General features: G+C 47.1%; 1 protein-coding gene across 1 annotated transcript in view; it reads left to right on the top strand.

The window, feature by feature from the left end:
* Positions 1–4,907: 4,907 nt before the first annotated feature.
* Ehd3 (EH domain containing 3) overlaps positions 4,908–25,501 on the top strand; it is a 29,853-nt gene continuing 9,259 nt past the window's right edge. Inside the window, exons 1-3 of the mRNA XM_021149374.2 lie at positions 4,908–5,633; positions 18,755–18,931; positions 23,155–23,252. Of these exons, the coding sequence (XP_021005033.1) occupies positions 5,407–5,633; positions 18,755–18,931; positions 23,155–23,252 (502 nt within the window). The 5' untranslated portion in view covers positions 4,908–5,406. The remainder of the gene's footprint in view (positions 5,634–18,754; positions 18,932–23,154; positions 23,253–25,501) is intronic.

The following is a 25,501-nucleotide window of genomic DNA, read 5'->3' as shown; positions in this document are numbered from 1 at the left end:
GTGATTGGTTGTGCCTGAGCAGTACTTCTTCATTCCTCTAAGTTCCCCTGGCACGGGTCAAGTTTCCACTGGAGATTGCCACTGCACTTTCCATCTCCCCATTTAGCTCCATCCAGAGTTGGTGGTTTTGGCACCAAAGAGAAGAGTGAGGAGTAGAGAAAGTCCCGTTTCATAGTGACACTCCTGAAGGATCGCACAAACGCCACAGCTTCCACTATTAGCAATTATATTCCTTGGAGCCAATGAGCCACCCTCAGTTAGAACACAAACGAACCAGAGGGAGCTGCTCATAGCTTATTAGGTGCTAGCTTATTAAGTGACTTATTAAATATTAAAGTTATTGCGTATTAACCTTATCAGTAGCTTATTAAGTAGCTTATTAAACATGATACAGAACACTGCCATGAAGTGAATAAAAGTTATAGTGATTACACTAAAGAGCTAACGATACAGAGACACTCATAGTAGATCAGGCACTGAGATAAGCATGCTGTAAGTGTTCTCTCCGTTAATTCAGACAAACAATGCTGCCACCCTCTTCTTCGAAAACCAGAGAGCTGAGGCCTGAACACAGAGCTGTTGGCCTTCAGAGTTGCGTATCAAAGACCAAGGGGGCGTGTAAACTGGACTCTGTTACAGGTAAGCACCCCCCCCCAAGTGGGTACACACATACAGGCACATGATCAGCATGGGGGTTGCTTGCTGGGTAGGAGCAAAAAAGGTTTAGAATGAAACGCTGCTGCAAAATGTAGGGTGGCACACAAGTTGAGTTCTAGGGTACCTCCAGGGAGAAGGATGCTTTATAAAGTCTCTACATGAAAACTGAACTAAGACGTCCTTCGAGTGTTTGTGTGTGTGTGTGTGTGAGAGAGAGAGGGGGGGGCAGATACAACATTTTTATAGTTGCTATTTTTCTTAATTTCTAGACTAGATAACTCATTCACTGGGGATTTGTTATAGTGTTAAAACACTTTTAAAACACACACACACACAAATCAGTTCTCATTTGTTTGTACCCACAATTATGAAAAAATTTCCAATTTTGTGCAGCCAAGGACATGCTGTTTTAAAATAAATGACAGAGAGAATAATAAACCAACTACAATCCAATGTAAGAAACAAAACATTATAAATATAGCAAATGCTCTCACTACTTAGCCCTGATTCTGTTTACTGTCTCTGTGCCCAGAGAACAACACTCTTTAGAGTGGGGGGAGGGGCCTGTTTCCTTGTTTTTCTCTTTAAAAACCTACATCCATCCATATGACTCACATGAAAGAGCTGGTAAGGTTTGCATGCATCATTAAGTCTTGAAGAATGGGGCTGGAGAGATGGCTCAGAGATGAAGAACACTTGCTGTTCCTTCTCATTTCCCAGTACCAACATCGGGTGGATCATAGCCATCAGCTACTGAGAGTAAGACTCTCTCTTCTGGCTGCAACAGGTACCTGCACACACACACACACACACACACACACAGAGAGAGAGAGAGAGAGAGAGAGAGAGAGAGAGAGAGAGAGAGAGAGAGAGAGAGAGAGACGCTTTAATGAAATGGAATTGCCCTCTACATAGCAGGACACCTGTGACTTTATTCTCTCTCTCTGTTGCTTAGCATTGATATCTCCAGGGCCCTCATTCCCCACCAATAATACTCATTGCACGAGTGTGGCTCATTGTAACCATGTGGTCTTTGAGGCACGTTTACTTGCTATAATTTTTGGTTGTTAGGAATAATGCGACCACAAACGCTCTTACCCTTAAATTCCATGTGCACATGCTAGAGTTTCCTTACCTAATAACTGCAGTGGAGCTTCAGGACGCAGGTAGGTGGCAGAGCATGCCCACTCTCAGCTTCACTCGACGATGCCAGATTTTTCCCAGAGCAGTTGGTTCAATCGGCTATGCATTGGCCCTGTACGAGAGCTGCCTCCCCTGCCTCCTCCCCACTGCTCAGGACTGTACAGCTTTCTGCCATTTTGGTTTTGGGTCTTGACATTTCTCCAATTATGAATGAGACACACCATCTTTTCTAATATCTGTAGGACTCTCAGGTAGCGTCTTTTGTCAAAGGGATTTTTGAGTTTGCTTCTTTTTAATGGAGTGTGTGTGTGTGTGTGTGTGTTACTGGATAGTGAACATAGGGCCTGTGCATTCTAGGTACATGCTTTCCCACTGAGCTATATCCCCCCCCCCCCATTGAAGTTTTTGAGGTAAGGTTGACCTAGAACTCATTTGGTAGCACCGGCCTTGAGCTTTCTTTCATATACATGTCTACATCAGGTATATATACCAATGTGCATGTGTGCGTTTGCTTGTTTGCGGGCACACATGGGGAGCGTTGAGTGTGATTGCATGTGTGCATCCCCATGAGGTCTGGTCTACACTGACCGCCTTCCTCCATCATCCCCAGCCTTGTACTTTAGGTGGGGTTTCATCTTGAAGCCAGAGTTTACAGTTTAGGCTAAATTGGTCTAGACATCATACCCAAGGGATCCCCTGTCGCTGCCTGAGTGCTGGGATTAGACAGTCCTCCACCCCATCCTGCTTATACATGAGATCTGGGGATCCACATCGCCATCTCCCAGCTTCATGCTAAGGACTTTACCCACTGACCCATCTCTCCAGTCCTGGGCCTTGAACTTGTGATTCTCCTGCTTCAGCTTTCTTCATTTTTACTAAATCCAAACCTACTAGGTTTTTGTTGTTGTTGTTTGTGTTTTCAGTATCTTGTTTAAGGATATATTCCTGGCCTGTAATGACATTCACGCATTCTCTACTGCAACTTCTGTGTTTATGAGGTTTCTGAATTTGCTGGCATTTTGACTGTGTCATGATTGTGTTGGTCTATCTCCATGCTAAAACCACATCATGTCACCCACTACAAAAGGCATCCACCGGGGCAGGTCCCATAATATTTGTTTGGTTATTTGTTTCCTCCCCTCCCGCCTCCTGCCTCCCCTCTCCTTCCCCCTTCTTCTAATCCCTCTTGTGGATGGGATATCAAAGCTGTTTGTACACCATCGTTCAATATACGGTCTAGCTCCACCTCGTTAATTTTCATAGACAACTCCACCCGAGTCATGAGATGTCTGTGATATCGCCTCCTGGCGTCATACGTTGGTGGTGATGTAAAACATGAGTCTGAATGGTTTCTCAGTGCGGACTACAGTGCTCAGAAGAAGATAGTCCACTCTCGGGGTCAAGGTCAACAAGAGTGTCAGGAAACCTGAACTAAGGAAATTCTATTCAGTACCATCTCTAATAGTCCCCACAGAAATCCCACAGTGTCAGCAAACCCCTCCTCTACCTGCCATGCCTACAGGCTTATTCCAAGGGCAACCCCATCGTAGCTCAAACAGATCCTCTACCTAGTCACTCTGCCCCCTTGCCAACTTCTTCAGTCATTGCATGAGCTTTGCAACTGTCTAGTTCCCAGGAAAAGACACTCTGAAACCGCTCTAGGCTTCGGGTGACCATCCTTTCCTCCGTCACCGCTTATCAGACTGTTGATCCTACTGCCGGAGTCTCCTGACTCTAACCTCCTCTGCTCCCCCACTGCCGCTGTTCCCTGATGTTCTGCAATTTCCAAGCCTCCACCCCTCCAGATGATGCTCCCAGACTCCCCAGCCCGACTTAGTCCATTAGCTCCTTATCTTGTTGGTGGAAGGGAGGGCAGTGGGAGCCCTCTGCCTTAGGAGAGAGGAAAGGCTTGCCACCTCACTGGTTAGAATCCTTCTACAACTGTCATGACTTTGTTCATTGTTGCTGCCCTACCCTTTGCCACACCTGGCCAATGTCCCACCACTGTTCTTGGCATTGCTGGCAATGGCACAGTCTTCCTCAGAGGGGCGCTACAATGTTGCGATGAAACACTGCTTCCTGAGATCTCAGCAACCCTTGCGCTTGGTGAGCATCTTGCTATATAGCAATTATTGGTAATGATATTCTTATGGGTTTCCCATTTCTTGTTTGGCTCCTATCTTGGTGTGCACATCCTTCCATGCCTGTTCCCATCATACATTTCACGATCTACCTTTTTGGATGTAGCTCTGCCAAAATCTTTACACTGCTCTGGATTGTTTTTAAGAAGGCTTTTTACTTGGCCTCAGATGCCTTCCAGTCTTCTCTCAGCTCATCCTTGAAGAGACATCTCACAGCCATGTTTCCTGTAACACCTTCAAATTGACCACGAAAAAGCAAAAGATGGTTTTGCTTGCTTTCTTGCTTGTTTTTTTTTTTTGTTTTTGTTTTTTTTTTGTTTGTTTTTATTATTTTTTTTTCTAGACAGGGTTTCTCTGTGTAGCTCTGGCTATCCTGGAACTCGCTTTGTAGACCAGGCTGGCCTCAAACTCAGAAATTCGCCTGCCTCTTTTCATGTCTGCTGTAATTCTACCCTGCTGCATCTCCTAAAAGGCTCCTCAAGGACTCAGCTTTGTATGTAGTTGTGTCAAATTAGGTGGCTGCCCCTTAGCACTCCCTACCTGTTTGTGTTTTGCTCGTTTTACCTACCTTATTGAGTGGGAGGGGGAGAGAGGGGGAGGAGAAAAGGAGGAAAGCTGTTTTTGTTTGTTGTTTGTTTTTTACTTCACCTTAGGCTTAGTGAAAAGTTTAGTTACTGATTTTTTTTTTTGTGGTTATTTTATGTTACTTGTCAGGGGCACCTGCTTTCCATGCCCCAAGGAAAATACAGTAGCATTTTCCCCAAATGGTTCCCAATATTAGTATCCCCAGGGAACTGACCTCAGTGACCAAAGGAACTGAGTCTCAAAACGGAAGAGTAGGTCACGGCTGTCTTAGTCTCCGTCCTTGAGAGGGCGCTGCTCCCAAGTCAAATCCCCAGGGCTGGGAAAGAAATGCCTGCGCTTTCCCACAGGACTCTGGCAGTAGCTTTTTGCAGATAGAGTCCACGCGGTCGCAGAGCGCCTGCCCATAGACATGGCGGCGCCCTGCTTGGCTTCGCGTCGCCCTGACCGTGGAGCTGGCCGGGCTTTGCCAGTTCTCCGGGACTTCCTGCACGTCTGGCATTTAAACGCGCGCCGGGGGCGGCGGGATGCTGCTGCGGATGCGGAGCTGTGTGAGCCGCTGCCTACCCGGAGCAGCCTGGGCTCCGCAGGAGCGGAGCTCGAGCATCCTTTAGTCATCTATCTGGGGAGACCTGGAACTCAGGCTTCGGCTTCCCGGCAGGTTTGTCTTTAATTTCCAAGGTTGTACTTCTCTTGACACAATCCGCAGCATCCTCCTCTCCAACCCCGCTGTGGATGAACCTGGGACTGGACTGAATCCAGCAGCTGGGGCAGCCCGGGCCATGGTGCATCTGAGCCCCGAGCTCTGGTAAGGCAGCAGTGGCTGCGGCGTTGTTCGAGCTAGGCGGGTGCCACTCCCGGGAGCTTCCTCCCAGCTGTCACAATGTTCAGTTGGCTGGGTAATGATGATCGCCGCAAGAAGGACCCTGAGGTCTTCCAGACGGTGAGCGATGGACTCAAAAAACTCTACAAGACCAAGCTGCTGCCTCTGGAAGAGTATTACCGCTTCCACGAGTTCCACTCGCCCGCCCTGGAAGATGCTGATTTCGACAACAAGCCCATGGTCCTGTTGGTGGGCCAGTACTCTACCGGCAAGACCACCTTCATCAGGTGAGCCTCATCTGGGTGCTGAGCCTTCCAGGTGACATGGAAAGTCTTCCACTAAGGGCTCTGAAGAAATCCCTGTGGGAGGCCTCAGAAGTTGATCCTACTACTGAGACCCCCATTGAGTCCTATATGATGTCCCTCCTCAGTTCTTAGCCCTGGTCATTTTATTAAGAGTCATCCCTGTTGTCTGATCTGGGCACTGAAACTGAGGCACAGAAGGAACCAGACTTCTAATGAAGGTGGGGATACCGTAACCCTCCTTTTGACTAGGATCTCTTATCTTGTGAAGGGCTTGGGATTATCCAGGGGAGCCTTACCTTTGCAGCCGAGTTGTTCTCATGGTCGCAGGCCTGGGGATGGGGGTGAACTGGAGACCCTGGGGTCATTTGTTCTTTTACCGTTTTTCCTTCTCTCTGACAGTGCTTTTAGGGCTGTCTCTTAGAGAAGCAGAATACTTTTAATAAGTTTCTTCTTTGAACTTAATAGTCCAATAATAATAATAATAATAATAATAATAATAATAATAATAATAAATAATAATAAAGCTCACAGAAGTAGAGGAGATACTAAGATGCCTCATCTGGCCCCGGACTTTGCAGGTGAGATGGCAGAGGTGATGGGAGGATACGTGACGGTTTAGAGCTGCACAAGATGGAAGCAGCCCTCGGTGCCTGTGAAAAATGTTAGTTAAGTGCCTGTAACTTTAACAGGGATTTCTTCCATTCCATTGAATGATAGATTTGGGGGGCTGCAAGCATTCAGAGAGAAAGTCAGAAAAATCCATCTCTCTGAAGAACAGGCCTCTCTCCATCTTTACTGCATACAGACTGCAAAGCCAGGCTGCCCTTTTCAAAGGTTGAGGGGTACACATATTCCAAAGGTTGGGGACTGCTTTATGGCCCTTTGGGCTAAGAGGTCACACTCTTACAGGTGCCGTATCCTCCCAGAGTCAAGGGTACCCATCTGCGGAGGGCTTTAAAGCAGCAGTCCTCATATTTCTGGATTGGCGTCATGATCTACAGAGCCACGTGCTTTGCTTGTTAAGGAGAGCAGCAGAGTTGACAACCCGGTGACTCATTTTTCAGTTTCTCATGTCTCCCGTGCTAAGCTTCTGGGAGCCGTGTGTGTACCATGCTAACCTGTCCTGTCTGAGCAGAGCACCAAATCATTTGTCTTTGTGGAGTGGACAGTCTTGGGCTGTCAACTTGACCTGCAGCTTTGCAAGGTCAAATGATTTCTGAAGTGGGGACCTGGGGGTTGTAGCTTATTAACTCTAGTATATTTTAAACATGAGACATAAATCCATTGTGGGTTTTTTTTTCACCTTGTTTTTTAAAATCTATTTTTTTTTTATTTCTTAAAAAAAAAAAAAGAAAGCTGTAGCACTCTCTTTAGAAAACTCCACCGGATACCCTATGTTTACCTGTAGTGTTGAATGGATTTAACTGGGAACACAGAGGGAGAATCTTGGATTCAAAGTCAGCCCTTAATTTTATTAAACATCAATTGGTGCCAAATGTGCTTCAGAGATACCTGGGTTGTGCACACAAGTTCCTTTGTATCGCTGTTCTCCACCCTATTGGGTTTATGCCTCATGGGAAGTGTGGGCAATCTGCAAACTGTTCTTGGCTTCGCACAGCCTTCCCTGGCCCTCTGATCATCCTTGGTCATGACCCTGAGGACATTAAGCTATTGGACCGTCTCCTTCCCGCAGTAAAGGCACTTTGGTAGCTTCTGTACCTGAGCATGTCCAGGGACTAAGCTCTGGGGAGTTCCCAGCAGCCATCTTGCAAAATGGGAGGGAAGAAAAGCAAGTGTGTTTTAAGAGCAGGGTCCCCCGAACACTAGAAAGTTTAAGTGCCTCTGTGTGGGATGCCCTCTGGATTTTGCCTGAGTCACCACAGGCTGTTACTAGATCCAAGAAAGTGGAAGAGTGAGATGCCCCACGTTATCCCTTATCTGAGGAAGGCAGATCCCTCTTCCTTCTTATCCTCCTAGTCCAAGGGGCCTCCTTCCTCCTCATAACAATAACTGAATTTAGCTCGTGCACCCAAAGCCGTTTCCCCTCTAGAGAGAGGGCAGGAGTGGAGCGAGTCAACCGTCAAGGGTTTTCCCCAACCAAACTGCACATTTTTCTCTCTTCTCACTAAACCCAACAGTTTCAATTATTATTAGAAAGTGAAGAATAGAATAAACTTGAAAAAGAAACGAAACTGTCCATAACCTATAACTCAGGAAAACAAAACAAAACAAAAACATTTAAAATATGTTTACCTTTTCGGGACTTACGACTGTCTTACACTCTGTTGAGCACATACCATGAATGTCATGTCGTAAGCTAGAGTTTTTTTAGTTATGGTTATAGTATGACTATGCCTCACATAACCATCATTTTCATCAGCTATATAATATTTCACTTCAGATAGATGCGGTATATTCCTTAATTAAATGCTACTTTACGTGTTGCTCCTGATTTGTTTGCTGTTGCAAGATTACCCTGAATAGCATATTCTCCACAGATTAGTCTTGGTTTTTTTAGAGATTACAAGAATCCTGGGGGGGGGGGGCAAAGGTTATGCAGCATTCTTCATAAATATTTAATTTAAAAAAGAACATTTCTCTATCGAGTCACATTCCGCAGTTGCCTCCCAACATGGTAGTATGCACAACTATCACTTTGCCCTGAGTGTGTGCACTCTGGTCTGGCTCTCAGGAGCCTTCCCATCTCTGCCTGAGGCCTGAGCCTGGGAAGAACCTCTCCCCTCCAGGACTTGCCCCTTGAGTCCCTCATTATTGGCTTTATGTCTCCTGAGTGTCCATCTGCTTTCAGCTCTGCAGTGTTTGCCATGAAATCTATGGCTTGTCTCCGGAGGAACACACAGAAAGGACATTCTTGTAATAACTAATTGACGTGCTATGATCTCTGCCTGAAATAACTTCCCTGGCCTAAGGCCCAGCAACCCAGAGTAATAAAATAAACAATAAATTGGTCTGTGGGCTGCTCCCTCTAACACAGTCTGCCTTTTTGGAGCACAGTAGCTCTGTGTCCCTGGCAGTCTCCTTCCGCCTCTGCTGTTTCTCTTGCTGGCCTGAAACTTTAAGTTTTAAACCCCTCCTTCTCTGGACCTGTTGGATTCCTGGCTACCCTTTCTTGCTATTTATTTTCTGGGCCTTCTCTGTCTGCTGGCAGACAGGAGAGAGGAAGTAGAGGTAGGCAGAAACTAGCCCAGGTACCAACTGTTATTGTGGTCTCCTTGAACTTTGCTTGGACTGGAGAGGAGAGGTCTGAGGTTCAGAGCCCCCACTATAATGTCTACATTGAACTTGAGCCTCTTCTGCAGTAAGCCTTGGACCACTGGGATGCTAGGTGTACCAGAGTGAGCCCAACTTAGCTGTTTCAACTGTTTCACATTTCTTCAAGGACTCTGCAGCCTCCACCAAGAGTGATTGATGTAGTGTTTCCTGTGTTTGCTCCATCTGTTATCATTTCCAGGGACAGATAGGGATGGGGACACACACCTTACCCTGGCCCTCAGTGTGTGATTATCTCATGAAAGATGATTTTCATGGAAACCAAAGGCAGAGAGTTCACCATCCTGGGGAAACCCACTCCTCTGTAGACTTTACTCTGCCTACAACAGTACCTTCACCACTTCAGGGCTCTGATATTGGGAGTCAAAGGATGTTCTTTTATTGTCCTAGTCTGTTGTGTTCAAAGTGGAGCTGGGTAAATGTTCAGTTGCTTTTATCCAAGGCTCATTGGTTACTGAAGGGAGCATAAATCTTCAGACTAGAGGAACCTATCTGCCTGCCTCGGGTCCAGTTGAGGAATCACCTTGAATCCAGGCATCTGGAAGTCAGCAGAGACAACAGTGGAGAAAAGTTTGCAAACCACTCCCATTGGCTGTGGGACAAAGGTCTTAACCCAGGCTATGTCAGTAGAACCTGGCTTCCCTATTCTTTAGCCAAGAGGCTCACAAGGAAGGATAAGGGAGGTTACACCCTCATTTCTCTCTGGTCTTGTTTCCTTATCCATACCATGTGAATCCTAGCAACTGCTTCGTGGGAACAGGAGAGTTCAGAACCAATTCTAGGCCATTTAGTTCTAGGTACCAATGGGATGGGAGGTTATCAATACCTTCCCTCTTTCTAGCTGAGGATGACCCTCAGGAGGTAGGGGGCAGCCTTCTAGTTTGGTGAAGGGCATGCTGCCTGTCTATACTACAGAAGGGCAGAGGAAGGAACATGATGCTGGAGTAACTAGTGTCCTAGATGGGCAGGCTGCAAGGATGGAGCCTGCAAGGGAATGAATGCTAAAACCATCCAATCCCAGCTCTAAACTGTTCCATGACCATTTCCTGGGGCCATGGAGCTGACTTCTTAACCTAGCATCCATCTACATACAGTCTTCCACCTACTTTGTGTCTCTATGTGTATGTCACTCTCTCCCTAAAACTAAGTCAGGCTAATAGGGCAAGAGTTATCCTGACTTTATTTTAAAGTAGAAGGACCCATGGCTGAGGTGCTCAAAGATATAGTTGCATACCACAGAGACCCACTGTGTTTTCGGAATGCGCTTAGACTACCTGCAGGGTAGTCTAAGCTGTGAGATCTGCTGTTACAGGAGAAGGAAGAGTGTGTGTGGTTTGTGGGTGAGGTGAGGGATGAATCCGTTAAGGCTTCACGAAGGACACATCTGAACTGTGTTTAGAGACGAGGTGGGAATGTGCCAAGTACCTGCAGGCAACCCTGAAGGGTTCATTTTCTCTAATTATCGTTTCTGTCATTGTGGGAAAAGTCTGCTACAGGCCCTGCTTTCTCAAAACTCTTGTGTATTACCTCGAACAGTTGAACTTTTTAGCTGTCATAGTTAGAAACCAGGTATTTGCCTGTTTTATCAGCCAGGGAGGTAGAGCCATTCTTTTAACATGTTCAGTGACTTAGGTATTTATTTAGTTTGTCTATGTTTGCCTGCCTGGATGTATGTGTATGTCCAGCAAGTGAAGGTCAGAGGACAATTTGCCAGAGTCGATTCTCTCTTTCCACCATGCTAGAGATCAAACTTAGGCTGCCAGATTTGGCAGCAGGTGCCTTTGCCCACTGAGCCATCTTGCTGGCCCCAATGTTCTTTTGAGCCACTTGTTCAGGGTCATGTTGGTGGTAGAGTTGTGTGGGTCCCTAAGTCACTCAAGAGAGCAACAGATTCTTCAGATGATTTGGGACAGCTAACCCAGAGCCTCCAGCAGCAATATTCGCAGGTCTTCAGCCTTTGTAGTTTCTTCCCTGTCTGTGGTTGAATCCAGTAGCTTCTCAGAGCCTGGGCCTCCTTGCTGGGGAGATGGGTGCCTGAAAGACAAGCCCGGATGAGACTCTTGGGCTCTATGCCATACCCTGCATACTTAGGTCATCAGCAAAGCAGACCACATGCTTAGATTGCCAACTAAGCAGGGCATAAAAAAATGAGGAAAATGTTATGAAATAATCTCTACTTAAGAAACATATGAAGAAAAATCGCCCTCATGGGGAAAAGTCAGATTTGTGTTGAATTTCCCCACACATATTTTATGGTTTAGCCTTTATTTATTTGGCATTGGATGGCAAGGGAGGGGAGACAACAAGATCTTTTCAGTGTTTAGGACCTCAAATTTGACCCTGAACTTGAGCATGGTATTTTTCACCTGACCCTGTTGCAAAACTGAGTTAATGTTGTCATGTCATGGCACAGGTAAGGTTGATTATGTGGGCAGAAGTTCAAAACATAAGCATAAGTACAATCTAAGGAGGGTTCTGTCCCTTCTTATTTCATGCGTCCCCATCTCAGCTGGTCCCACCCAGGCTTGAATTAACTTTTCTTTTTTTACACAGCTGTGGGAAATGTTTCTGCCCAGCAACAGAGGCGATCTGTCCCACACCCTGTAAAGAAGTAGTGCATGAGATTCCTCAATAGATTTTCCTTTCTGGACACAGTGGTGCCTTTGTTTGTGAGGCACCCGGTACTACAAGCCATACCCAAATGTCTCTGAGAATTTATCCCGTCCAGTTCCCTGCTTGGCCTGACTGTAGCCTCTGGGCACGCTCTTGGCCTTCTTAGTCTCTGGGTTTCCCCAGACTCATTACGAGGTTAGCAAGTTATGGGTCCTGTGAGTGTAAGAAGCCAGTAGACCCAACCCAGAACCCTTTGGCCGGCCACCTCAGGCAGTGGTTCCACAACTCCCCAGGAAGCTGACCTGTTAGGCTGGGCAGTGTCACCCTTTGTTCATCTGCTGAGTACAGCTTGTCTTCCAGAGCTGGAATCTGAGACGCCTTCTAAAGAACATTAGCTCATTGCTGCTGTGGCCTCATTCATTCTGGGCATTTTTGAGGCTGCCTCAGAATGGTTCTTTCCATCCCTCTAGTTCCGCTGTCCCATCCGCACTCTGCTACACCTCCTTGATGGGTCTGCGTTAGGACATGGAGCAGCCGACATCGACTGTCCCAAATCAGCACAAAGATTCTCATAGGGAATCCGGCCTTACTGTTTCTCGGTGTCCTTTTGAAAACCACAGGGTCAAGACCTGCTCCTGCCATCTGCTAGCAAGAGCATATGCATATATATCATACACATATACATATGCATATATGCCTGCGGTCACTGAGGCTGAGTGTACAGCCAGGGGCTGAGTTTCTGGAGACACGTGTTCCCAAGTTTGTGGGTCCCAGACCCTGGCTCTAACCAGCTTCTTGCCAAACAATATACTTTTGGATCTTATATCACTTTTTACTTCTAGTTCCACATGGGGATGCAGAGTATCATTGTTGGCCTGTCCCCAGAGGTGGATGCATTTCCAGGAGGAGGAGGCTTAGGTTGTGAGAGGAGACAGTGGCTATGGTCATGAGAGGCATGGTTTCTTATATCCAAATGCCAGGCTCAAATCCTAGGCTATCTGTAACTGATGTGCACATGGGGCAAATTAACTTTGGTCTCTTCCCCTTTAAAATAAGAAAAGATGCTCTGTAAAGGGTACCAGTTGAATAAGTAACACATGTAACTCATCTAACTCCCACAGCAGTCTACAAGGTAGATTTACTCCCAAGGCCAGCAGTTCTCAACCTGGGTCATGACCCCTTTGGGAGTTGAGCAACCCTTGGTCACCTAAGACCATCTGAAAACACAGATATTTGCATTGCAATTCAGAACAGTAGCAAAATTACAGTTATGAAGTAGCAACAAAAATAATTTTATGGTTGGGAGGACACTCCAACATGAACGGCGTCATACACAACATGAATTAAAGGGTCACAGCCTTAAGAAGGCTGAGAACCACTGTCCTAGGTGGCATTTGACAGAGAGGATCATCATGCTAACAGCCCACTGGATATGAATATGAGACGAGATGACCATAGAACAGTTAGAACAATGTCTGGCATATTACAGGCAAGAAGTAAGCCTGAACTAGGATGCCCTGTGTGGTGGAGGGAGGTACTGAAGCCACGGTGTTTACAATAGGTACCCTCTAAAGGGCATACTCGTCATAGTCAGAAAGCCCGGGGTCCTGTCTCACTCAGGAAGTTCTCAAGGGAAAGCTTCACCAAGAGAGCACAGTCCTATGTGTGGCTTTGTTTTTCTCTGATCACAGCTCCACCACAGGCTCTTAAAAGGATGTTCTGACTGGAAGAAATCCCTCCTTGATACTCCCAGTTGCTAGACTGGGATAGTAGAGGTTAGAGGGGATCCCCAAGGCAGCCCACGACTTCAAAGGCTCCCCCACACTGCTGCTGTCATTAGTCTCTGAGCAGATCAACAGCTTCCTCTGGGGTTGAGGCTACTGCAGCTGCTCCACGGGCTCCTTGGGGACCGGGTCCATAGCAACCCAGCCCAGGCAACATGGGATAGTTTCCTGAAGGCACAGCTAGCCTGCTGGGGACCCAGAGGAAACCCAGCAGGTCTCCTTGGATTCTGCCCACCCTAGAGAGGCAGTGGATGGCAAGGAGCTCAAACTTAAGCCAGAGAGACTGGACTTTGCCTGGGCCTTGGTGAGCTTTCTGGGAGGTGATTTCTCAGAGGAATCAAAGATGGGAGAAGAGCAGCAGCAATGTCTCCCTGCTGGGGGTGGGGGCATGGGTTCCAGCCCTAATACTTGAGGAAGTCACATAACCCTTCTCAGCTTCCTTGGAGCCTACCTCAAGTGCCACTGTGGGGAACAGAAGACAGCATTACCAGACGTTCGGAATAAAATGTGACACTCAGAATTGCTGTTATATGTTAGCAGTTATTAAGAAAATGACAGGGTTGATACAGAGCCCACTATAATGCCCTGGCTGTGTGTTTGAACCATCTGGGAACCTTGTAAAGAGTAGCACTGATAAGGTCTTGACCAAGAAGGTTAGAAACATCAGAGTAGAGCCCCGAATCCATCCGCTGATACTCCTCAGGTACTAAGGACCAGGAAGCTGGGCCTCTGTGCTTCTCATTGTTCCTGAGCCCTCACTCTGTAGGTTTGTGTTTCTCGGGCAGCATCCTTGAGTGCCCAGCACAGATGCTCTGGGACTGTCCTCTGTCTGCCCAGTCCTATCCAAGGGTAGCTCCATGCACTGTTTTTCAGTCTAGCCACCCCCCACCCCCTGAAACACACTGTGTTCAAACTTGTCCAAGAATCCTAAAGGGCTCTGTTCTCCATCATCCTTAGTGACTACTCCCTGGCTATGTGTGCTCCTTTTCTTTTTGCCTCTACAAGGGGCAACAGAGTTGGGGAGGCAGGTGGCCTTGAGTTCTTTCTGCCCAGGTGAAAAGAGCAGAGAGGTACGGTCATGCCATGACACTGCCAGAGTTTCGGAAGCAACCATCCTCCTGCTCCCTCAGGAGTGCCATCATCAGGGATGAAAATAAATGGTTGCAGGTGGTACCATTCGGAAGTCCATTCCTGGCACAGTAGCCAGGAAACAGAAGAAATTCTGAAGATCCCATTGGCCAGTCTCCTAGTGGGACAGACCATGAGGTTCAGAGCAGGGAAGAGGTCTGCCTGGGGCCCAGCATGAGCAGAATCAGGTACCGGAAGTAGAAAGTGAGCGTGTTAAAAACCACCCCATAAAAATAGGCAACCACTCTTCCCCCACCTTCCCTTCTTTCACTGAGATAATGTGTCAATTCCTGTGCCACCATTACCCTCCCTTCTAGACCATAGACACTGCTACCAGATACCAATAGGAATTTCACTAAAAAAATGTAATAATTGATACAATGGAATTCTACATAGTTATCAACAAGGGTAAAGTAAGTCTGGATTGCTGTCTCTCAGATGTGTTAAGCATAAAACGAAACCCCTGCATGGCTATTATCTGCATAACCCCTGCAGAGTATGTAAATTCCTACCCACTGGCTGTACAACATCCTCTGTGGTTACTAAGTCTCAAGCTGGGGGCAGGATGTGTGTGTGTGTGTGTGTGTGTGTGTGTGTGTGTGTGTGTGTGTGTCTGCGCCCACGCAGGCGGGTGCAGGTGTCAGGTGCAATAGAAAAGCATTCGTAGATAAAAGGTAAATTTTGATTCACTCCACTTCAGGCACAGAGTTAAAAAAAAAAAAAAAAACTTTTAAAAAAGCGCGGTTAAAATCTTAACCCAACAACCTCATCGTGAACTGAAATATTGGTGATAGAACTGCCTGATGATGCCTGAGGACGCAAGGGAGAGAGCGTGCCTTGTGCAAGTATGTATTAGTTAGGGTTTTACTGCTGTGAACAGACACTATGACCAAGGCAAGTCTTATAAAAAAAACATTTAATTGGGGCTGGCTTACAGGTTCAGAGGTTCAGTCCATTATCATCAAGGTGGGAGCATGGCAGTATCCAGGCAGGCATGGCGCAGGAGGAGCTGAGAGTTCTATGTCTTCATCCAAAGGCTGCTAGTGGAAGACTGACTTCCAGGCAACTAGGGTGAGGATCTTATACCCACACCCACAGTGACACACCCATTCCAACTAGGTCACACCTATTCCAACAAGGCCACACCTTCAGATGGTGCCACTCCCTGGTCCAAGGATATACAAACCATCACATTCCACTCCCTGGTCCCCATAGACTTGTTCAAAAACATGAGTCTATGGGGGCCATACTTAAACAGCATAATGCAAAATGCATTTAGTGCAACTTTCAAAGTCCTCATAGTCTATAGCAGTTGCAACAATGTTAAAAGTCCAAAGTTCAAGGTCTCTTCTGAGATTCATTCAACTTAATTAACTGTAATCCCCAAAGCAAGGCAGGAAACCAGCTGGGCAAACACCAAACTCTGCATCTCCATGGCTGATGTCAAAGTGGTCTTCAGATCTCCACTCCTTTTTCATCTTTTTTGACTGCAACAAACTGCTTCCTCCTGGGCTGGTTCCACTCCCTGTTAGCAGCTTTCCTCAGCATGTATCCCATGGCTCTGGCATCTTTAACATCTTTGAGTCTCCAAGGCAATTTCAATGTTACAGCTTCTTCTTTCAGTGTCTGGGATTCCACTTGATCTTTTGGACTCCTCCTAAGGACTGGCATCACTTCTCCATCTCTGTCCTCTGTAGCACTCTATGCTCAGGTTGATCCACTCCATTACGGCTGCTGTTCTTGGTGATCATCCCATGGTACAGACATCTCCAATACACTGGGGTGTTCCACTCCAACTAGGCTTCACCAATAGCCTCTCATAGGCTCTTTTCAGGGTGCCAAGCCTCAAATCCTTTGCATGACCCCTTCAATCTTGGGCCATCAACTACAGCTGAGGCTTCACCTTCTCCAATGGGCTTCCCTGGCCTCTCACAGTGCTAAGCCTCAGCTTCTCTCCATGATCCCTTCATTCCTTCACAAGCAGTACCACCTGAGTGACTCTTACACATTACCAAGTCCAGCCGCAGCATGAGGTACAACCTTGGGTATCTCTGGAACACAGCTTCTTTGTGCTCCCAGAAAACAGATTCCAGAAGATTTCACCTCAACGATGCTGGTCTCTTCTTAATCACCGCTAATTCCTTAGCTCCAGCTAACCAGCATCAATTTTCCCAGTAGTTCCTTCCATTCTTAACTCTAGAGCCAGAGGCACATGGCTGAAGCTGCCGAGTTCTGCTGCTTACAGGAACTAGAACATGATCCCCTTGTATTATTACATTATCACTAGCTTTATGTTTTCTAAATCCTTCACTGCCTAAGCTTGGCTATCCTGGTTCTTGCTCTGTACATTGACCTTGAATGTAGAGATCAGCATGCTTGTCTCATGGGATTAAAGGTGTGTACCACCATGCCTGGATCTAATTTAGCTGGGTAGGATCTTGCCCCAAGGTCCCACTCCCTTAATCTTTATCTCCTAGAACACAAGATTTTGCTCCATTTCACTTCCTGGTACTCCTTTAATACTCAAACCATATATTTTATATTTTTCCTTTCTAAGCTTGCTATGCTTGTTCAAACTTTTCTTCATAAGACTTAACCAGAGAACAAAGTCTCTGCTGGGCTTTTTTGAAACTTCTTTTGTCAATGCAATTAATCCAAGTCTCTTCACCTTAGCCTCAGGCAAACTTTTCAGACAAGGGCAAAAAGTAGCCACATTCTTCACCAAAATACCACAAAACCAGTCTTTATGCCACATTCTGAAATTCTTCTCCTTTGAAATCTCTTGGGCCAGGTCAACACAGTTCAAATTACTCCCAGCAACAAAGTCTTCCATATTCCTACTAGGATGACCCATTAAGCCCCATTTAAAGCATTCCACTGCTTTCCAAATCCAAAGTCCCAAAATCCACATTCTTTCAAATAAAAGCATGGTCAGGCCTATCACAGCAATACCCCACTCCTGGTACCAACTTCTGTATTAGTTAGGGTTTTACTGCTGTGAACAGACACTATGACCAAGGCAAGTCTTATAAAAAAAACAACATTTAATTGGGGCTGGCTTACAGGTTCAGAGGTTCAGTCCATTATCATCAAGGTGGGAGCATGGCAGTATCCAGGCAGGCATGGCGCAGGAGGAGCTGAGAGTTCTATGTCTTCATCCAAAGGCTGCTAGTGGAAGACTGACTTCCAGGCAACTAGGGTGAGGATCTTATACCCACACCCACAGTGACACACCCATTCCAACTAGGTCACACCTATTCCAACAAGGCCACACCTTCAGATGGTGCCACTCCCTGGTCCAAGGATATACAAACCATCACAAAGTACAACACAAGATGTCTTGAATATAGTCTCATGCTAGAAGCTTGCATCAGTTGGGTAGGTGGAGGAAGGTGGAAACTGCTTACAAACTTTAGTTAGGGCCAGTGAGGAGGCTCAGTGGGTAAGGACTCTGGCTACCTAGCCTGATGGCTTGAGTTCAATCCCCAGGACTCATAGTGGAAGGAGAGAGCCAACTCATTAAAATATCCTCTGATTTTCATATAGGCAGTGACACATGACAACATGTACATGTGCATACACACACACTAAATAAAATTATAACACACATACAATAGATAAATCTACAGTAAGATAAACCTCCAGTCATCTGTGTGTAAGTGTGCCTAAGCACAAAGTCTATAGCAATGCATACATGGAATATTTCTAGAAGGTTCCAGAATGCAAAGAATAAAGACAACACAGGAAACAAACTCTAAGGTCAGTTGGGGTTCATTTTTCATAGTTTCTTTCATGCTGCTGTTTCATTATATCATATATACACTTTTTAATATTAAAGAATGACATATATAGTGAATATATGTACATATGTATATGTGTATATATATATATATATATATATATATATATATGCATACACACACGTATACAACGAATGATGTCTAAGAAGCTAGAAGGGCCCTGGGATTGTCTAATTACATGACTGTGTATGGCAATTTCAGCTGGTTGCTTTGATTTGTGAAGCCTGTAATACTGGCGTTAGGAATCAGCTTCATCCATGGGTTACTTCATGGCCCAAACCTTGCTTTCCCTCACCCGCTCCTGATTCGGAGCAGAGAGAGAACCAAGAATGCAGAGTATGTGAAGTCCAGCTAAAAGCCTACTTCCTCTGCGCAGTGGGCTGCCCTTCTCCCGTGACCCGAGTATGACCAGCTGTGTAGTAGATAAACAGGGGCCCTCTCCGAGCGAGCACCAAACCTACATGACTCCACTCACTCCTTCCTGCAGGTACCTGCTGGAACAGGATTTTCCAGGCATGAGGATTGGGCCTGAGCCGACCACCGATTCCTTCATAGCAGTGATGCAGGGAGATGTGGAGGGGATCATTCCCGGGAACGCCTTGGTGGTGGATCCGAAGAAACCCTTCAGAAAGCTCAACGCCTTTGGCAACGCCTTCCTGAACAGGTGAGTCAGGGTGGGGTGGAGTGGGGGGGGGTACAATGCTGGGTGGTCGCTTGGCTTCTTTTGGTGTCACAGGGGTAAAAGGAGAGGGGTGTAGTCCTGGGAGACCCTGTGCTTCTTGACTGGTGCCTGAGTGTAACTGAGTCAGTAATCATGGTATGGGATTGACAACAGTGAGTGCTGGGCTGATACCACCTGATGAAAGACCAAGGAAGGATTTGACAGTCCTGGATCAAATGAACCTACCCTGCCCTACCCTAATAAAAGCATTAAAGGAAAGTTAAATGTTTCCCAACATTTGCTTACATCATACCTGGATTATTTGTCCAAACAGAAGGAAGTAATAGAAGGTTCCTTCTTGTTCCTAACTATTCTACTTGGGAAGACCACTGGTCTTAAAGAAGAGGCCTTGAGTTTGAGCAATAGTTCTCTTAAGCTCCTGTGTGCCCTTGAAAGGTCATCTCCCTTCCCCCAGGACAAGTTCAGACCTGAAAATACCAAGTTCATCATGAGGCTTTGAGTTGGCAAAGCCCTACACAGTGTCTCTCAACCTTCCTGATGCTGCGACCCTTTAATGCAGTTCCTCATGCTGTGGTGACAGCAACCATAAAATTATTTTTGTTGCTACTTCATAACTGTAATTTTACTGTGTTATGAATTATAATGCAAATGTCTGTCTGTCATCTGATGGTCTTAGGCAACCCCTGTGAAAGGGTGGTTTTACTCCCAAAGGGGTCGTGATCCACAGGTTGAGAACTGTTGCTTTAGAGAGTGCTGGACAAGCTAATCTGGCCTTCATATTATAACTGTACTTAACTAGAATGTAGACAGATCCCCTTGTCAAAATGATTAATCCAGTTTACATGTACATTGAGCTCAATTTCAAGGTTACTTTTTCTCACTGGAGATCTTTCAAATGAAAGTATAAAGTATGGGGTTTGGCTTCAGATGGCCCTGGAACCGGATCCCGCCTTGAACTGCGGCTCTTGGATGAGTTACCACCCTTTTCTGTGCCTCACTTGGCTTCGGTGTATTATAGAGTAGTAATAATATCTCTGAGGAGTCGGTGAAGAGGTGAGCAAGATCCTGAACAGAGGGAACTTCGTGTCTAGTGCATAATAACCGACAGGAATGTTAGATTGTGGTAGGATGGTTAGTTACTGTGTGGAATTTTCACTTTTTTGTTTTTAAATTTGATTCCTGGGCTGGAAAGATGGCTCAGTAGTTAAGGCAGAGGGCCTGAGTTCTCTTCATAGCACCGACCTCTGGCTGCTCACTGTAGGGGATCCAGCACTGAAGGCACTGCATTCATGTACACGTACCCCAACGTAGACACACATGTCAACACATATTTAAATTAAAAAAAAAAATCTTTAAACTGATTATTCAGTGAGAGAAATAGGTACCTCTTGGTGTCATATTCATCTTTAGAAATTGAGGCTCATTATCCAGAGACACTTTCAGTGTCTTTTGTCCTGTAAACTTTCCTATAGTGACATATGACTTGTAATACTTTGAGACAAGAAGGGACAGGTGGCCTGGTAGACAGTGTAGAATGCCAACTGGCAGAACATGTTTCCAAAACAGGGCCAGGGGGAAAAGAAAAATCACTGGGGAGTTGGTCTGGTGGGGGAGGGACCTGAGGAGGTGGGCGTGGCTTCTTAGAAAAGAAGGTTGAATCAGCAAAAATGGACTGCAGTGGTCAGTACTGAGGTGCACTGGGTTGGGGTCCTTGAGACCAGGAGTTCCTACTACCTGGGGCTGAGTGAGAAAGGCCAGATCCAGAGAACAGCGAAGAGAGGCACGTGGGATGCTAAACACCAAAGAGTGGTGTGTTGAGGGAAGATGATGTAAAAGACTGAATCAGGAGGTGTGACTGAGATATCTGGGGCAGGAGGCACGATGCACTCCATTTTGCATGCCTCGGTTTGCAGTGAGTGACTGAGTGAGTCTGAGTCACCTAAGCAGCCTCGTTCTTCTGAGTCAAAGAGGAGCTGGCTTCCAGGTGAGGGGGGAGAAGAACCGGGGGCTGGGGGTACACAGAGTCAGTCATCAAGAGATGGAAGGCAAGGCTTGCGGTTAGCCTTCCTTCAGGATAACTGCTTACAGTGATAATAGTATCTATATGTAATGGCATGTGGTCAGTTGTGATAACAGATTTGTGTAATTGCCATAGTAGCCAGCACATTCCTGACAGGGGAGTGCCTTTATATCATTAACCAAACCCAGCAGGTCCCACTAACTCTATGATTAGACTTTTTGAAACCAAGGAAGTGTGTGTGTGTGTGTGTGTGTGTGTGTGTGTGTGTGTCTATGTAACAACACACAAACTTCTTCAGTATTGCTGTCTTCATCCATAAGATGACAAAATGCAAACTACAAAAACTCTGGGCCCTGCTCTCTTCCTGCAAATAAAGGAAACCCGAGAGAGGAAACGTGTATAGAGAGAGTACTTGTGTGAATTTCACACTAGAAATTGAGGAGAAGGGTGAGGGGGGACACTGTTTCCTTGCCTGTCTCGCTGTACTGCTTTCTCTTTTTAAGCCATAGAAGAATATAAATTAAAAGGTTCTGAAAGCCATTTGTAAAGAGCATATATGTGAAGCTGCTGTCTGGGGGCAAGGGAAAGGACACAGGAGCCAGCGCCTCTAAAGTGTCTGCCTTCTCTCTTTCAATCTGTGCTTTTGATGATTAAAGTGTTTAGCCTGGAGAAGCAGACCCAAGTGAGGTCCTGCTTCATGCTTTGTGGCCACAGGCACCTGTACAGTGCTACTCCGGTGAAGCAAGGTTGGAGGGAAGAAAGCAGGGTAGCTGTCTTTAGGGCTGCCCCATCCCCCAGGCACAGTGCCAGTGCCAGAGGCTGAGACTCTAGGCCTTAGAGGCAGCAGCTTGGGTGAGCCCAGCAAAAAGAGGACTGGGTCTAGTCCACCGGGACATGCTGGAAGATGCCTCCCAGTAGGGGAGAGTAGTCCCGAGGGGCTCTGTGGAAAAGCTGGTACTTGACATGGGCACGAAGTAATGGGTGGGATGACCTTGAATGGGCGAACAGAGAGCATTCCAGGAAGAGGAAACTGAAGAGAAAGAACACAAGCAGAGAGGGATGAAAGAAACCCGCTCAGTGTAGGGCTCTCTAATGAGAGCACGGGGGGGGGGGGGGGGGGGGTACTGTGTACTCACCACTAAGACAGTGACTGATAAGGCCACCTAGGGTCTGCCAGTGGTGACCATTCATCTGTCTTGGTCTAGCCATAGATTCCCAGTCACCTTCCCTGGGCCAAGAAGAATCTGTCGCACACGTTGTCAGCACGTGTCCCTGTTCCTCTTGAGGAAGGCTAGACAGCCGTCCCAGAGCACTGTCTGGCTGAGCTAGCCCTTTAGATGCCCAGATAACACACTTGTGGGAGGCATGGCCCATCTCTCAAGGCCAGCCTTAATGCTACCTCCCCCAGGAAGCCCTCCCTCAAAGCCATCTTTCTACCTGGGTTCTAACAAAGTCTTCTCTGACTTCGAGGTGCTGGCCCCTCTGTACCCTGGGTTTTCATTGCTGTACAGATAGCATCTTTGCTTCCACCGGGGGCAAGGATAAAAAAATGGTATTTCATGGGTATCTTGACACCAAGGGTTTAGAGTATGAGCCCAGACTGCCTCAGGATCACCTTGGAAATCCCTCAAAGAAGCGATCTCCAGGTATACTGCAGTTTCTTTCAGCTTGGTCTCATGTAGGCTTGCAGATTAAAAACACATGCAGAATGCACAGAGATATCTACCAAGCATCAAGTCAGAGGGGGGTTCCCATACCCTAACTATATGCAGACCTCCAGATTTGAGAACACTGTGCAGTGGAGATAAATGTTGGTTGACCATCAGGAGCCAGTCAAGCTAAGTAAAGGTTTCCCAGGCTGGCCAGGGATCATTAATGACTTGAGGCCACAAGCATTAAGCCAAGGCTTTGGACACACATGAGGGATGGAATATCAATATGGAGTAGCCCTATTGGCCAGACAACATTTTACTAAGCACCCTGGGCACAAAGCACTCTGAAACAGGATGTGGTAAGTGGCAAGAAAACCATAACGCACTCCCGGGGTCAGCTATCATACCTAACAGGCCCACATCATGGGGCTCGGGACTCTGCGGCCCATGGGAAGGTCAGGTGATTGAACCCTGAGGCTGAGCCAGGGGTGCCTCCATGGCTTGGTGCAGCTTTCTTCTCACAATCTGTGCAGGTTTGTGTGTGCCCAGCTGCCCAACGCCGTGCTTGAAAGTATCAGTGTGATCGACACACCGGGGATCCTCTCTGGGGAGAAGCAGAGGATCAGCCGAGGTAAGTGACAAGTGAAATTCCAGGCAGCCATTAGCTCTAGCCTCCCACTCCTGGCCTTGCCTGCCATAGCTGCCCTCTGCCTCTAAGTAGCCTATGGTTCTTTCAGCTTTGGAATTCTCATTTTTTGAGATAGAGTCTTATGTAGCCAGGGCTGGCCTTGAACCCCTGATCTTCCTATCTCTACTTCTTAAGTACTGGGATTAATAGGTTTGTGCCCTAGCATCCAGCTACCCTATCCTTTCTGTACTATGCTTTGTATCTTTACCAACAAAATTAGACAAGATGTACTTTCCCCAAACCCTGATGCTGGCAGCCTGGATTGGGGCCAAGTTAGCACTCAGAAGTCAGCCTCCGGGAAGGGTCAGCCTTAGACTGGCTCTTTTCTCTGGGAAATGGCCAGGGCTCTCTGAGTGTTGACCTCAGGTGACACATGCCTTGCCATGTGTGCTCCTGTGACTCCTAACTGACAAAGGTCTGTCCATCTGTCTTATCATCACAGCCGGGCCCAAGAAGCCATTCCTCAAGGGTGTGGCTTCTCACTCCCACACTTCAGTGTCATGGAGTAACTGTCTATACGACCCATGGATGTAGACCCTTGAGAGTTAGCAGTTTGGGCTTTTGGCCCCCGAGAAGGCTTCTCTCTCATCCCCCTTTGAGCTGTCCTGCTTCCTCTGCTCAGATCTTTGGGGTCACACCATGGCTGTGTGTGAGCACAAACAATCGGAGAGGCTGCTGGCAAGGCCCTCTGGGAAATAGCCTTCTCTAGGTGGACAGACCTTCCTAGAACCCCCATTTTGAAACAGTGTTGGGAAGTGGAGTGCCATGAAGTGGAGTGCCTGGGAGTCCCAGCCTCCCAGGTTCCTCCTCACAGATCCCTAGTTCCCATAATTGGTGACTTGTGACAGGGTCCAGGAAGCCTGGTCCCTTGACCCCTAACTCTGGGTTCTGATAGAATGAGGGGCAGTCAGTCTGCACTCACCCCACATCTGAGTCTAGGCCTCAAGGGATTGACAGGCTCCCAGGGTAGTCTTCAGTTTGCTCCGAAACACTAGGAGAGGTCATACTTCAGGCTGCAGGGGAGGGGAGAGGACCTCCCATGCACCTGCTAGGCCAGCACAGCCTGGCTTGTAAGAAGGTCTGGAAAGGATAGCCTATAGGGGCCCAAGAGCACTACACTAGTAGTTCAGGGCTGTGAACAGACAAAGCCCTGGAGGTCACAGGGAAATGCATCTTAGGGCTTTCCTATAAGGTCCACAGATGTTAGTTCTGGGACTGGATCCTGATGGGCTCTCTTCTTCCCTCCTTCGCTGCTATCCAGAGCTACACGTTACACGACTCCAGTGTCGGCTCTGTGATCCACCACCCTTACGTTTGTGCCTGTGCAGATACATAAAGCAGCCTTGTTTCCAGGGACACCTGTCTTCCTCCATCCCTGCCCACCCTCTACATTCTCTCCCACCTTGCCTTTGTCTTCAAACCTCAGTGGCTGCTCTGCACATACTGGGCACTGGTGTTCCTGGATATATTTCATACCCTCCCTCTGAAAACTGATAAGATGCCAGGCTCTTCTCGTCTCTGAGCAAAACAGTGACTATGCCAGGGTGTTCTCTGTGGTCCTGAGTCCCTGATGATGGAGCTGCTGGCAAAAGCAGCCTTCGAGACAAATAGGAACTGGGTGGGGCAGCCACCAGCCTGCAGTAATGCTGACTTCAGCACCCTGAGAAGACCAGAGTCAGGGAGGATATCAGATGCCCCAGCGATCCAGGTGGTGGTGGTGGCGGCAATGGTAGTGGGACTTGAATCAGGAACATCTCCTGGGTACATAGCCTCTCCCATCCTTCTCCATGGTTACCATAAAGCCAGAGTCTCAGTTCATCCCACTCTAAACCCTGTTACTCACAGATTCTTCACACATATACCCATAGCTTCCCCTCCCCCACATGCATGCCTGTATACTTCCTGACACCCACGCATAACACAAGTGTATAATGCACAGATCTAAAGTTGACTTCCTTCACCACTGCTGTTGGCCAAAGTATATTTGGTACTTCCTACCTTCCTCAAGCCCAGGTGGGCCAGGCCTCCTCAGATATTCTTGCTGACCAAGCCTTGCATGAGGGCTCTAGCTGAAGGGCTCTAGTTTGCAGAGCCTGAAATTAAGCCCCCTCACCACACCACTGCCGGCTCAGGGCTTTGTGGCTCAGCACAAGGGCTGGAGTCAAGTCAGCACAAAGACCTTGCTCTAGACT

The sequence above is a fragment of the Mus caroli genome, unplaced genomic scaffold (assembly GCF_978045245.1).
Source record: "Mus caroli unplaced genomic scaffold, Mus_caroli_1 scaffold_18, whole genome shotgun sequence".
Taxonomy (NCBI): domain Eukaryota; kingdom Metazoa; phylum Chordata; class Mammalia; order Rodentia; family Muridae; genus Mus; species Mus caroli.
Note: the sequence above shows the minus strand (reverse complement) of the source record. Positions and strands in the feature narration are given on the sequence as shown.